Genomic DNA, 15,671 nt, shown 5'->3' with positions numbered 1-15,671 from the left:
CTCCCAGAGGTGGCGGGCCAGTGCCACTGCCACTGTGTAGTGTGCTAGGGCTCTCCACCCCATTAACACCCTCCCTTTTTCTGTCCTTTAGAATTGTTTTCCCTTTCTTAACAGATTTTTAAAATATTGACTTACAATCTTTTTTCTCATTAAGTAACATAGGTACCTTTAAGTGGCACTGTCTTATTCCAGGCACAGTCTAAAGGCTTGACATATATTAACTCATTTAAACCTCATACTATAATAACTGAGAGACATACATTATTATTGTCTCCATTCAACAGATGAGAAAGCTGAGGCAGAGACATTAAATAGCTTTCCCAGGGTCATGCATTTAGTGGTGTAGCCTGTATTTGAACTCAATAAGTCCAGCCCCAAAGTCCATGCTTTTAGCTGATCTGCCCTATTGCCTCTCGTGTCTGTCAGTGACTGTAAAGTTAGACAGCAGTCCACAAAACCACCTTTGCTTCTTTTTTTAAAAATTAATGAATTAATTTTTGGCTCTGCTGGGTCATCATTGCTGTTCGTGGGCTTTCTCTAGTTATAGAGAGCAGGGGCTACTTTATAGTTGCGGAGCACGGGTTTCTCATCACAGTCACTTCTCTTGTTGCAGAGCACAGACTGTAGGGCACGCGAGCTTCAGTAGTTACGGCACACAGGTTTAGTTGCACTGCAGTATGTGGGATCTTCCCAGACCAGGGCTCAAACCCTTATACCCTGCATTGGCAGGCAGTTCTTAACCACTGGACGACCAGGGAAGTCCCCAAACCACCCTCATTCTGGCAGCATTTGTAAGTTTGGAGGTTTCCAACACCACCCTCAGTTTTGATAATTTGCTAGAAAGACCCACAGAATGATATATTCACAGTTAGGATTCATTACAGCAGATGTACAAAGATTAAAATCAGCCAAGAAAAGAGGTGCTTGGGGCAGAGTCCAGGAGAGTTCCACACACTGAACTTCCATGTGTCCTCTCCCAGTGAGTGTGAACAGTGAGAAATTCTCCCAACAACCATGTGTGATGGTACAGAGTATTGCCAACCAGGAAGCTCACCTAAGCCTTGGTGTCCAGAGCTGTATTCAGGGTTGGTCAAATAGACATGACCTGGTAGTGGAGGCTGAGCTAATTGATGCCTGTGAGCCAGAGCTTCTCCCAGAAATCATGTTATTAGAATATCTGGTGTAGCCCAAGGCCCCAGGTAAACCAAGACACTCTTATCTAGGAGGACATTCCAGGGGCTTAGAGATTAACTCATGGGAACTGAGGTCAGACCTTTCCTTGGGCAAGGTTAAATTCTCTAGGTCACTTCAAGATATATCTAAAGTACTAAAGGAAAATTTATTTACTCACAAGAGTAGAGGAGGTTTTCCCCCCAAACTAAACAATTCTCCAATTCTGTGCAGACCTTACAAGTTAGGGGCTCTGTCTCACAAGACTGCCCCCTACTACCACTTCAGATGCCAATTGCAAATCCCAGGTTATCATCTGAACTTCTGACCAACTGTAACCACACAGCTCAGACTGGGACTTCAACCCAGCCAAAATCCAGACTGGGACTTGAATCCATTGTCTTTTCATTGAAATCACGTATCCGGTCTCAGGACTTAATGAAGCTCAGGTTTTGTATGTCTCATCACAGGAAGAATTCAGTGAGAGACAAAGTGGTAGGTAAGAAGTGGATTTATTTACAAAGATATACATTCCATAGAATATGGTCCCTTTCTTAAGGTGAGAATGGCCCTGAGAGAAACACACACCACAGAGAGAGTGGGAGCCATCTCAGAAGGCAAGAGACACCGAATGTGGGGTGCTTAGTATTTATGGACTAGGTAATTTCATAGGCTAATGAGGGAATGCAGAGTTCCAAAGAATAGCAAGGAGAGATAAGAAAGCCTTTTAAAGTGAACAATGCAAAGAAATAGAGGAAAACAATAGAATGGGAAAGACTAGAGATCTCTTCAAGAAAATTAGAGATACCAAGGGAACATTTCATGCAAAGATGGGCACAATAAAGGACAGAAGTGGTATAGACCTAACGGAAGCAGAAGATATTAAGAAGAGGAGGCAAGAATACACAGAATAACTATACAAAAAGGATTTTAATGACCCAGATAACTACAAAGGTGTGATCACTCACCTAGAGCCAGACATCCTGGAGTCTGAAGTCAAGTAGGCCTTAGGAAACATCACTATGAAGAAAGCTAGTGGGGGTGATACAATATCAGCGGAGCTATTTCAAATCCTAAAAGATGATGCTGTTAAAATGCTGCACTCAATATGCCAGCAAATTTGGAGAACTCAGCAGTGGGCACAGGACTGAAAAAGGTCAGTTTTCATTCCGATCCCAAAGAAAGGCAGTGCCAAAGAATGTTTAAACTTCCACACAATTGCACTTGTTTCATATGCTAGCAAAGTAATTCTCAACATTCTCTAAGCTAGGTTTCAATATATGAACCGAGAACTTCCAGATGTACAAGCTGGATTTAGAAGAGGCAGAAGAACCACAGATCAAATTGCCAACTTCCGTTGGATCATCAAAAAAGCAAGAGAATTCCAGAAAAACATCTACTTCTGCTTCATTGACTATGCTAAAACCTTTGTTGTGTGGATCACAACAAACTGGAAAATTCTTCAAGAGGTGGGAATACCAGACCACCTTACCTGCCTCCTGCGAAACTTGTATGCAGGTCAAGAAGCAACAGTTAGAAACAGACATGGAACAATGCACTGGTTCCAAATTGGGAAAGAAGTGCGTCAAGGCTGTATATTGTCACCCTGTTTATATGCAGAGTATATCATGCGAAGTGCCAGGTTGGATGAAGCACAAGCTGGAATCACGATTGCCAGGAGAATATCAATAACCTCAGATATGCATATGACACCACCCTTATGGCAGAAATTGAAGAGGAATTAAAGAGCCTCTTGATGAAGGTGAAAGAGGAGAGTGAGAAAGCTGGCTTAAAGCTCAACATTCAAAAAACCAGAATCACGGAATCTAGTCCCATCACTTTATGGCAAATAGATGGGGAAACAGTGGAAACAGTGACAGACTTTATTTTCTTGGGCTCCAAACTCACTGCAGATGGTGACTGAAGCCATGAAATTAAAAGATGCTTGCTCCTTGGAAGAAAAGTTATGACAAACCTAAATAGCATATTCAAAAGCAGAGACATTACTTTGCCCAAAAAGGTTCATATAGTCAAAGCTATGGTTTTTCCAGTAGTCATGTATGGATGTGAGAGCTGGACAGTAGGAAAGGCTGAGTGCTGAAGAATTGATGCCTTCAAACTGTGGTGCTGGAGAAGACTCTTCAGAGTCCCTTGGACTGCAGGATCAAACCAGTCAGTCCTAAAAGAAATCAACCCTGAACATTCATTGGAAGGACTGAAGCTGAAGCTGAAACTCCAATACTTTGGCCACCTGATGCAAAGAGTCGAATCATTGGAAAAGACCCTGATGCTGGCAAAGACTGAAGGCAGAAGGAGAAGGTGATGAGAGGACGAGATGGCTGGATGGCATCACTGAACTCAATGGACATGAATTTGAGCAAACTGTGGGTGATGGTGAAGGACAGGGAAGCCTGGAGTGCTGCAGTCCATGGGGTTGCAAAGAGTCAGACATGACTGAGTGACTGAACAATAAATGGGAGGATTATTCCATCTATTTTGGGGAAGGGTAGGGATTCTCAGAAATTGGGCTGCCACTCACCTTTCTGGCCTTTTATGGTTGGCCTCGTAACTGTCATGGCACATGTGGGTATGCCATTTAACATATGCTAATGTATTACAGTGAACATATAATGAGGCTCAAGGTCCACTGGAAATTGAATCTTCCGCCATCTCGGACCTCATCAGTTCTGACCAGTTTTTGTCATAGCCTCCATAACTGTGTCATTCTTTTAAAAGTTGTGCCCTGCCCCTTTCCTTCCTGTTTCACAACCAACTATAAATTGAGGTCCCTCCCCATTGATAATTTTCTATTACTCACAGAACTCAGGGAAACACTTTACTTATTATTACAGATTTATTTTAAAGGATATTATACAGGATATAAAGGAACAGCCATTGGGCTTCCCTGGTGGCTCAGATGGTAAGGACACTGCCTGCAGTGCAGGAGACCTGGGTTCAGTCCCTGGGTCAGGAAGATCCCCTGGAGAAGGGAATGGTAACCCACTCCAGTGTTCTTGCCTGGAGAGAATTCCACGGACAGAGGAACCTGGCCGCCTGCAGTCCATGGGGTTGCAGAATCAGACACGACTGAATGACTAATACACACACAAAAGGACAGCCAGATAAAGGGGTATGTATGGCAAGATACAGAAGGGTCCTGAGCGCAGGAGCTTCTGTCTCCAGAGAATTTGGGGTACACACCCCAAACTGGATATGTTCATCAAACTGGAAGCTCTCCAAGGTTTTTATGGAAGTTCCATTATATAGGCATACTTAATTACATTGTTGGCCTTTGATGATTAGCTTAATCGCAAATCCCTTTCCTGTCCTCAGAGGCTGGGGGCTATATGGCTGTAGGTCCCAACCAACTAATACCTGGTTGGTTCCTCTGGTAACCAGCCCCCATCCTCAAAGAGTTACAGCATTAGTATAAACTCTGTTATGATTGACATGAGCTTGTTACTACTAATAAAAGACCTTCCTATGACTCCTGTTGCTCTGGAAGTTACAAGGGTTTAAGAAGCTCTGTGCCCAGAATCAGGCAAGAAGACCAAATATATATATTTCTTAATACATCACAATATTACAACAGATGCTTTCTTAGGTTAGTACCTGTGGAGCTCTCTCAGCAGCTATCCTGTCCCAGGGCACAGGGCTTTTTGAAGAATTTGTTCTCTGTGCCCTAAATCAGAGGACTGACTGCACGAACATTATCATCTGAGGCTTGCCAGGCTGTGGAGCCTCCTTCCTAAACTATATTCCTTCTCTGGGTCTCTAGCTGAACTCTCCTGCCATTGGCCTCTTACTCATTAGTGTGCCCTGGGGCTCTGGCCTGAGTGCTCTGCTCATCCTGTCTCCTTGCAGAGAGATCCCACGCTGCAAGCTACCATGTCTGTGCTGGCACCTCCTGTAACTTTAGCTCTGTTCCTGACCTTGATCTTGACATGGCTCATCTATTCATCCTGGTGCCTGTCAAGTGTCTCCACCTGTGTGTCCCCCACACGGCGTGTCCTCTTCACTTTTGCTGTTTTTGTCAACTCGTTTACCACCACCATCACCCGGTTGCCTTTGAGATACCTGAGTGTCAACCTTAGACCTTCTTCACCCCCCACAACCAGTTAAGGAGCAGGTTCAGCTCTTCCTCACAGTGATCCTTCTCTGTCTCACTGTTTCTGTCCTACTTAGGAGCATTATCTTCCATATGCATTAGTGCAGAGTCTTTCCTTTCTCCTCCCTCCAGGTCACCCACCACATTGCTCTTTCCATCCATTCACCTGCAAACTATCTGTGAGTTCTGTATCTCTTATAGGCAGTATTCCTTTTTTTATCCGGTCTAACTGTCTCAGCGTTTTTGGAGCATTTAATCATGTGTTAAATAAACCTTCTAGTTTAATATATTGTTGTTCAGTTGCTAAGTCATATCAGACTCTGCGACCCTATAGACTGTAGCCCACCAGGCCCCTCTGTCCATGGGATTCTCCAGGCAAGAATACTGGAATGGGTTGCCATTTACTTCTCCAATAATTTAATATAATTTAATATAAATGTAATTATTGGTATGGTTGGATTTATATCTATCTTTGGTATTGGGTTTTCTATTTGTCCCATTTGCTTTTGTTCCTCTGTTTCTTTTCTCTTGTGTGTGTGTATTTGTGTGGATTAATGGGATATTTCTTAGAATTCTCTTTGTTTACTTCAGTACACCTCTTTGCACTATGAGTTTAGTGATTACTGTAGGGATACAATGTATGTCCTCATCTTTTCACAGTCTGCTTAGAGTTAGCATTATACCACTGGGCACAGGATGCAGGAAACTCACATGCCTTCTAGAATGTGCTTTCCACACACACCATTTCCTTGATAGATTTCTTATTGTCTTCCAGTCCACCATCTCATAACTCACAGGCCTGTGTACTCTCCCCTGTAATTGAGTAAGTTGCTGCCTTTACACATCACTGTTTGCCCCATGCCTTTGTTCGCCCTATGCTGTTCCCTCTGCAAGGAACACAGTTTCTCCATCTCTGCAGAGAACACTCAGCTGCATACACATCCCTTAGCACTGAAGCCTCACTACACTGATAATTTTTTTAAATATTTATTTATTTGGTTGCACTGGGTCTTAGTTGCAGCACATGGAATCTTCTGTCTTCACTGTAGCACGTGGGATCTCTAGTTGCAGCATATGGGATCTAGTTCCCCGACCAGGGATTGAACTCAGGTCCTTGCACTGGGAGTTCAGAGTCATTTCCCCAGACCACCAGGGAAGTCCTAGACCCTGATAATTTTAGTGGACAGTTCACTTCTCTGCATACTAGAGCTCAGATACCCTGCTGTTACATCCCTTACCATCTCACCCTGATGGCCTTACATATTGCTGTCCCAGCCAGGCTATGAGCTCCTTGAGGTCAGGAGCCATCCATGACTATGTCCCCAGTGACCAGGACTGGGTCAGACACATAGTCTTCAGTCAATATGTGTTGACCCAAAGTATAAATGACAGTGGCTTCCAATCCCACCATATAGAGCCCAAAGCCAGGAATAGAAAAGGTAAAAAAGATAAATGATCACAATAAGCTCTGACCTGGGACTTCCCTGGTGGTCCGGGGGATAAGAATCCACCTGCCAATGCAGGGGACATGGGTTCGATCCCTGGTTCGGGAAGATCCCACATGCCTCGGGGCAACTAAGCCCACGTGCCACAACTACTGTAGCCTGCTTACCTAGCCCATGCTCCACAACAAGAGAAGCCCCTACAATGAGAAGCCCAAGCACTGCATCAAAGAGCAGCTCCTGCTCGCTGCAACTAGAGAAAGCCCACATGCTACAAGGAAGACCCAGCACAGCCAAAAAATTAAGTAAGTAATTAAAAAATAAGCTCTAACCTCTGAACATTATAGAAAGTCAGGACCATCCACTCCTGCCTGAATTTTCCCCATGTGACCCAGTGTCATTTCATCTTCAGCAGAGACCTGTGTCATTCAAGGATGTGGTAGTGGGCTTCACGCAAGAGGAGTGGCATGGGCTTAATCCTGCACAGAGGGCCCTGTACCGGGATGTGATGCTGGAGACCTATAGCAACCTCGTCTCAGTGGGTAAGAACAGTTCTGCTGCACAATCTATATCACGCTTGAATGACCACCTTTCTTCTTTCAGTTGCTAAAAGTAACTGAAGTACCGGGACTTCCCTGGTGGTCCAATGGCTGAGACTCCGAGCTCCCAGTACAGAGGGCCCAGGTTCATTCCCCGGTCAGGGAACTAGATCCCACATGCAGCAACTAAGGCTTGGTGCATTAAAATAAATAAATTAAATTATTTAATATTTTTTAAAAAGTAACTGCGGAGAAGGCAATGGCACCCCACTCCAGTACTCTTGCCTGGAAAATCCCATGAAAGGAGGAGCCTGGCAGGCTGCAGTCCATGGGGTTGCTAAGAGTCGGACACGACTGAGCAACTTCACTTTCACTTTTCACTTTCATGCATTGGAGAAGGAAATGGCAACCCACTCCAGTGTTCTTGCCTGGAGAATCCCAGGGACGGGGGAGCCTGGTGGGCTGCCGTCTCTGGGGTCGCACAGAGTCAGACACGACTGAAGCGACTTAGCAGCAGTGGCAGCAGCAAAAAGTAACTGAAGTACCGAATATTTCCTATGTGCCAGACACTTTTAGCCACTTTGTTTATTATTTCTTTTAATATTTATTTATTTGGCTGTGTCAGGTCTTAGTCGTGGCATATGGGATCTTCATCGTGTCATGTGGGACTCGCTAGTTGTGCTGCAGGGGCTCAGTAGTTGGGATGCATGGCTCCAGAGTGCATGAGCTTCAATAGTTGCAATGTGCAGACTTAGTGTCTCTGCAGCATATGAGATTTTAGTTCTCTGACCAGGGATCAAACCCATGTCCTCTGCACTGCAGGGAGGATTCCTAACCACTGAACCACCAGGGAAGTCCCTGGCCACTTGAAACATATTAACTTCTGTAATCTTCATAAGTGCTTTATAAGGTAGGTACTGTTAGTACCACTCTTTTACACATTTGGGAACTGAGGCAAACAGGTTAAGTCACTTGCCCAGTGTCACCCAACTAGTACATAGCAGAGCCAAAGTGGGATTTGAATGCCAGCAGTCTCCTGCAGTTTGCATTCCTAACCCTTATACTGTGTTGCCTCAGCAAGTGTGGCTTGAGTATCAATGGTCCTGGATGACTAGTTCCTTTTGAGTTCCAGACAAGGTGTGTGTATAGTCTCCTCCCAAGTACAATGTCTGTTGTGCAGCCTTTAATGTTAACTGAATGGCCCTGAAGATCATGGAGCTCAGCCCAAGGCCTGGATCATTTCTCTGGAACAGGTTATGAAGGCACCAAACCATACGTGATCCTCCGGCTGGAGCAGGAAGAAGCACCCTGGATTTGTGAGGCAGCATGCTTAGGCTGCCACTGTCGGGGTAAGTATGATCAATCCAGCAAAAGATGTACTATGGGAGGCTGGCAGCTTTAGAATTTTGTTGAGGATCCAGCTCTTCAAAGCCTGAGAGCTTTGAAGCAGCTGGAGACATTTCTCTGAGAGCTTTGTTTAGCCTTCTTGGTGACCTCTCAGGTTCCATGCATCCCACTCCATGTGCTTGCTCCATCTCCCTTTCTCCAGAATCCTTGATTTCTCTTTCTCTCTTGAGGTTATCAGTACATTTCTCTTTCATACTCAGGGATTCTTGCAAATAAGCTTCTGTGAGTCTTCTGTTCTTGCTGCTCCCTTTCTAACCTCTAACAGTTTTGGGGTAAAAGGCCCCAGACCTGCCTGCCATACTTACAGTCTCACTTCCCATCCTTTCTGAATCCCTTAAATTATCCCTGAGTCCCTTAATTTCCTTAAGTCACAGAGGAGGAAGCAGTGAATTCCAGGAAGTGACCAAGAACAGTTGGGTAGTGAAGGAGGCTGAGGTTAGCCTGTCTTAGTGAAGTCACTCACTCGTGTCCGACTCTTTGCCACCCCGTGGACCGTAGCCCACCAGGCTTAACCCCATCTATTTAATATTCAGAATAACTGCCCCTCTCCCATCAGCTCTATAAAATTTCTCAACAATAATCCCTGGTACTCTGAGTGTTTGTAGCCTATTCTTTAGGATGCCTCTGGATTTCTGCTTCTTCAGTGAAGTCATAAGTTTAGCATGAAAAGCCAGTGCCATCTGTTTCCAGATCACTTTATGCCATTTATACTTAGTGTTGTAATCACATAGTTGAATTAAATATTAGATAACACCTTCAAACATTCAAGTCATTTTCATGCTTCTCCCCAAAATAATATCTTTAGGATTACCACTATCCAGCTTTCACTGGTTGTAGTAGGGACTGAAACAGCATTAGAATTCCTGGCCAACACTCAGTGTGCACTCACTTTGTGCCAGGTCTTTTCTCAATTTTACATATATCAACTCATTCAACCCTTAAAACACTTGTGAGGTGTTTATTACTAGCCTTTATTATCCCATTTACAAATGAGGAAGCATCATAGAAAAGTTAAGAAACTTGTATAAGAACAAATAACAAAGTAAGGGACCAAATGAGGATTTGAACTCAGGTGGTCAGGCTCTAGAACTAGTATTCTTTTTTTTTTGGCCATGCCACATGGCACGTAGGATCTTAGTTCCCTGACCAGGGATTGAACCTGTACCCACTGCAGTGGAAGCTCTCAGTCTTAACCACTGGACTGCTGGGGAAGTCCCTAGAACCAGTATTCTTAACCATCACACTCTGGTGCCCTCTGAGGTGTATTTTGCTTCATGAAATTGCTCATCAACCTTCCTGAAACCATTGTAACCTGGTTATCAACTTTTTCTTTCCCATCTTTCAAGAATTTTATATAATTGTAAAAAAGTTATCCAGTCAGCCCTCCTTTCTAAGTGCTCTATATCCTCTCATATTAATACCCTGGTTGCAACCTAGTCTTTTCTGTCTTCTAGACTTGATTCTCTTCTCAATGGTGTAACTCCCTTAAAGAGTTCATCCATTTCTGAAACCATAAGATCCTCACAACTAGCCTCTTTGCCATTTTACCAACTTTTATCCCCCTTGTACCACCTAGGCTCCTCTGCTCACCATTTTACCAGTCTGTGGATCATCTCCATAGTTGTAGCCACTCATCCCTGTTTTGGGGGGACAAAAACTGAAGTCATCCTCTTTTCTACTTGCTATCTCCCTTCCACCCCACATGCACACAAGTGCACGCATATACCTACCTCAGCTTACTTCTCATTCCAGTGTTTTGCTACCATGAACTCATTTTGAGTCTTCTCTCTAACTGTTCTATGCATATGTGCTAGTTCTGTTTTTTTTCCTTTGAAAAATGACTTTAAATCTTCCTGTCTACTTTTCGTTTTCCTCTGACTTCTCCTAAAGTTGAACCCAAATTATCTCATGCCTGAATATCTTTAAGTCAGGAATTCTTAATCATTTTTGTGCCATAGAGCTCTTAAGCATTCTGGTGAAGCCTAATAGATTCCTTTTTTATGTATGTAAAAAAAAATCCTTAGGATTACATGAAAAACAAATTACTAAAATATAGTAATTAACTGAAATAAAGTTGGAAAATGCAATGTCAAAATATTAATGATATTAGTAGATAATAGTAGGTATACTTCCTTATTAATACATTAAATAGTGAGATCTAACAGGTCATTGTCATGACCTCAGAATAGAGATGATTGTAAACACATTTTGAGAAATCTTTGACAGGTATAATGTGACATGAAAATACCTTATTCACAAAGTTACAGGAGCTAATACTAGTCTGTTTTGGTGTTCACATTCATAATCAAAGGAAATGTGAAAATAAAGGAAATAGTGAAAATAAAGCTGTAATTTTTTCCCCTATCCAAGTTCACAGCTCCCCAGATTTCTGTATACCAACTTAAGAACTCCTGCTTTAAACTCTAGTTAGTTTGGTTAATTCCTTCTTTTATCTAGTTCATCTTAGAGCCCTGGCCATTTATATTATGTCTAACTAGCTCAACATGATAAGCTCTCTGACTGCTGTATCAATGCTTGTCAAATCATAATATGATAAGCATTGGCAATTTGTTAAAATGCAGAATCTGATTCTGTAAGTATAGGGGTGGGGCCCAAGATTCCGCATATCTGTCACGATATCAGTTCCCAAGTGAGGCAGATGCTGACCATTGAGAACCATGCGCTGGTTAAAGTGCTATATGACATTTAAACCTCTTTCCTCTGTAACAGGGATAAGCAAACTTCAGCCTATAGGTTAGCCACCAAATTTTGTGAATAAAGTTTTTATTGGAACACAGGTGCACACCTCTCTGTCTGTGTTCTTGCCATACAGTGGAAAAGTTAAGTAATTGTGACCAAGACCATATGGCCCACAAAGCCTAAAATATTTACTGATTCTTTAAGAACATGTTTACCAACTACTGCTCTATAATATCCTCTCTTCTTTAAAATTATTCCTATCTTCTATGACATGGTCCATTCCATTTGTGCCAGTTTCTGAATCTTCTATTCTCATATGACACTTCCCTGCATTCGTGCCTTTAGTTATGATCCATGCCCTCTATTCATATACTGTGCACCCTTAAAAGTTTTAGGGCATTTCCCAAATAGTTTTATTCCAGATCATAATCACAGATTAATAAGGACAATTTTCCTATACTTTCTCCAGAAAACATTTGGCAAGTTAACATCCACAGGAAAAGGCGGCAAGACACGCTTTTGAGGCAAGGTCCATTCATCAGCAGGAAAACGTTCCCCAAGGAAAGAAGCCATGAATGTAATAAGTGTGGGAAAATATCACATCTGAGTACTGACCTTTTTCCTTCAATTCAAAACTCCAGTAACTGGGACTTTTGTGGAAAGAGTGTGAACAATAATTTAGACTTAACTGGTTTTAAGAAAAACTACTCAAAAAAGCAAGATGAGTGCTATGGATATGAAAAACTGTTACAACATACAAAGCATGATAGAAGACAAAATGAAGAAAAATTCTGGGAATGCAGCCACTGTGAAAAAGCTTTCAGCCATAGCCCAGCACTTATGTATAAACCCCCAACAACCAATTCTCTTGTGTACAAACGTAAGAGGGTTCCACCTACAGAGAAACCCCACGTCTGTACTGAATGTGGAAAAGCCTTCTGCTACAAGTCTGAATTCATTAGGCATCAAAGAAGTCACACTGGGGAGAAGCCATATGGATGTACTGACTGTGGAAAAGCCTTTTCACATAAGTCAACCCTCATTAAGCACCAGAGAATACACACTGGTGTTAGACCCTTTGAATGTTTTTTTTGTGGAAAAGCCTTCACCCAGAAGTCACACCGCAGAGAGCATCAGAGGACACATACAGGAGAGAGACCCTTTGTGTGCAATGAATGTGGGAAGTCATTTGGTGAGAAGTCATACCTCAATGTACATCAAAAAATACACACAGGAGAAAGACCCTATCGTTGTAGAGAATGTGGAAAATCTTTCAGTCAAAAGTCATGCCTCAATAAACATTGGAGAACTCATACAGGAGAAAAACCTTATGGATGCAGTGAATGTGGCAAAGCATTCTATCAGAAGCCAAACCTCAGTAGACATCAGAAAATTCATGCTAGGAAGAATGCTTATAGGAATGACCTAAAAATAGTAGGAAAGCCTTGAGCAAGATATCTTATTTCATTATATGTGGAGGAATTCATCCTTAGGAAAAATCTCATATTTAATGAGTTTTGACCAGGTGTTTCATCATAAGGCAAGTCATGTTCCAATTGTGATAGAAAATTTTATACAAAAGATTATAGAAAATAGTCTATATTTAAAACAAACAAGATCACTTTGGCTTATGAAAGTTTAAAATATATTAAATGGAATGATTACAGAACACAAAATATATGTGAAGAAAATTAAAAGTATATTATGGTATGTCTCATAGTGACCCACATAATAAGCACTATTTATATTTAGAATTATAAATGTGAATTTAAGTTCAATATCAAACACATGTTTAGAATGCCATTCACCAAACTTTTTCACTCTAAATATCACCATTGTCTTTTGGTGTCTTTACATACATGTGTGTGTGCTCAGTTGTGTCCAAGTCTTTGTGACTCCATGGACTGTAGCCCACAAGACTCCTCTATCCATGGAATTTTCCACACAAGAATACTGGAGTGGGTTGCCATTTCTTCCTCCAGGGGATCTTCCCAACCCAGCAATTGAACGCACATATCCTGCATTGGCAGGCCTATTCTTTACCACTGAGCCACCTGAGAAACCCTTTAACAATACAAGCAGCAACAATAATAATAGCATGACCAGCTATTTTTTTTAAAAGCTTTAACATATTAAACCAGTATATTTTCTGTCTTTTTGTAATACATGTAAATGGCCATAACATTTGTTGTTGGTCCCTTTTCTGAATAATAATGTTTTTAATATCTTTTGTTAAATTAGTCAAAAACTTTATTAAATGTTTTTAACTTTAAAAAGGCACTTATTTTGCCTTTATTATTTTATTATGTAATCATATTATTAAATAATAAACATTATTTGTTTTGCCTTTTTCAGTGTTAAAAACAAAGCTAAGGAATAGTTTTACAACTTAACATTCAGTGAACAAAATGATGACTCAGCATATTCATTACTTAATAGACAGTAGTGTTGGCACTAGTGGTAAAGAATCTGCCTGCCAATGCAGGGGATGTAAGAGGCGAGGTCTGATTCCTGGGTCAGGAAGATCCCCTGGAGGAGTGAACAGCAACTCACTCCAGTATTCTTGCCTGGATTTGGACAGAGGAACCCAGCAGGCTACAGTCCCTACGGTTGCAGTTGGACATGACTAAAGCAACTTAGCACATGCACACAGAAAGTAGTGTGGCCCTGATATATTGTGCACTATTCCTGTTTTCTTAGCCTTGCTTAAAATACCTTGCAGCAAATTAGTAGGAGAGATACTTTTTATGAGTCTTATAATTGAGAAATATTTCATGTACAGACCAATAAAGGAGAATTCCTTTCTTTTTTTCCCTCCAAATTAATTCAGCAACATTGATTTTTTTTCCTTCCCTATAAATTTCCCTGCTAGTGTCCTGGACACTGATATCCAACTTTTTTCATCATTCCAATTCAAGTCCATCTCTTTGAGCTGCCATGTCATTTATATAAGAAAACAGATGGTCACATTGTTCAAGATTTGTCTCCCTGTAAGAATGCCTAATCCAGAATGAAAGAGAAAATATAATCAAAGATAAAGATGTATTTAAAAGAATGATAAGGGGAATTCCCCAGTGGGCCAGTGGTTAGGACTCCACCCTTTCACTGCTAAGGGCCCAGGTTCAATCCCTGGTCAAGGAACTAAGATCCCACAAGCTGGAAGGCATGGCAAGAAAAAAAAAAAAAATTTCATGCAACTATAGATCAACATATTTTTGAAACTGGAAATAGATGCTATTCTAGCAAAATGCAAGCTATGAAAATTGCAGTACAAAGTGGAAAACTTGATGGAACAATTACCATTGGAGAATTTGGAAAAGTGAAAGATTCATGATTGAAAACTGCTCCAGGCCTAGATGACTTCATGATTCATTTTACCTAACTTTTAAAGAAAGAGTAATTCCAGTGTTAGTTAAAATATTTCATCCTATTGACTATGCTCCCCAATTTATTTTATGAAACCAGAACAAGTTTTAACACCAAAACCAAATAAAGGTTTGGCTGGAAAACAGGAAACTCCAGACCATCCTTACTCATGAATATAGGAACAAAAACTATAATGAGAATAATAGAAAACAGAATTTACCAGTATACCTAAACAGTAATATATTATAATGACCAAGGAAAAGTCATCATGATATGAAGAGCCAATACAATAGTAATAGGAAACATATCAATAAAACTAACTTAGGAGAGAAGATGCTATCAATAGTTGCTTATAAGGCATTTAATGAAATTTATAAACATATCTAATAAAATACAAATTAAATTATGAGCAATGATAACTACCTCGAGTTTCTTTACCAAAACCCTATAGTATATGTTATGCTGAAACCATTATTTATTTATTTTGAAACCATTTTTAAAATCAAGAATTTAAGAGTTTAATAGATGTCCACTGTCATCTATTTTTACTAAAGATTATCTTGGAAGTTCCAGTGAAGGTGATAAAAAAGAAAATTGAATAATTGTTTTTTTTGTTGTTGTTGTTGGGAATAGCTTGTTAGAAACCCGTTAACTTTCTTTTTTTTTTTTAATTTAATTTTATTTTTAAACTTTACAATATTGTATTGGTTTTGCCAAATATCGAAATGAATCCGCCACAGGTATACATGTGTTCCCCATCCTGAACCCTCCTCCCTCCTCCCTCCCCATACCATCCCTCTGGGTCATCCCAGTGCACCAGGCCCAAGCATCCAGTATCGTGCATCGAACCTGGACTGGTGACTCGTTTTATATATGATATTATACGTATTTGTTATGAATAAGGTTTTAAAAAAGGTAAAACTCTTCCCTTTTGCTGAT

At 41.1% G+C, this 15,671-nt stretch overlaps 1 protein-coding gene across 7 annotated transcripts in view; it reads left to right on the top strand.

Annotated features, from left to right (window-relative positions):
* The window catches only part of LOC102396719 (zinc finger protein 585A), a 54,354-nt gene extending 41,010 nt beyond the window's left edge, over nt 1-13,344 (top strand). For 5 of the 7 annotated variants that reach the window (XM_025269830.2, XM_025269832.2, XM_025269833.2 and 2 more), the window contains exons 4-6: nt 7,133-7,262; nt 8,513-8,608; nt 11,836-13,344. In XM_025269830.2, the coding sequence (XP_025125615.1) occupies nt 7,133-7,262; nt 8,513-8,608; nt 11,836-12,815 (1,206 nt within the window). In that variant the 3' untranslated portion in view covers nt 12,816-13,344. The remainder of the gene's footprint in view (nt 1-7,132; nt 7,263-8,512; nt 8,609-11,835) is intronic. The other 2 variants (XM_025269834.2, XM_044931244.1) reach the window with 2 other exon arrangements.
* Nucleotides 13,345-15,671: the final 2,327 nt, after the last annotated feature.

The sequence above is a fragment of the Bubalus bubalis genome, chromosome 18, assembly GCF_019923935.1.
Source record: "Bubalus bubalis isolate 160015118507 breed Murrah chromosome 18, NDDB_SH_1, whole genome shotgun sequence".
NCBI lineage: Eukaryota > Metazoa > Chordata > Mammalia > Artiodactyla > Bovidae > Bubalus > Bubalus bubalis.
This window is presented reverse-complemented; position numbering and strand designations above follow the sequence as displayed.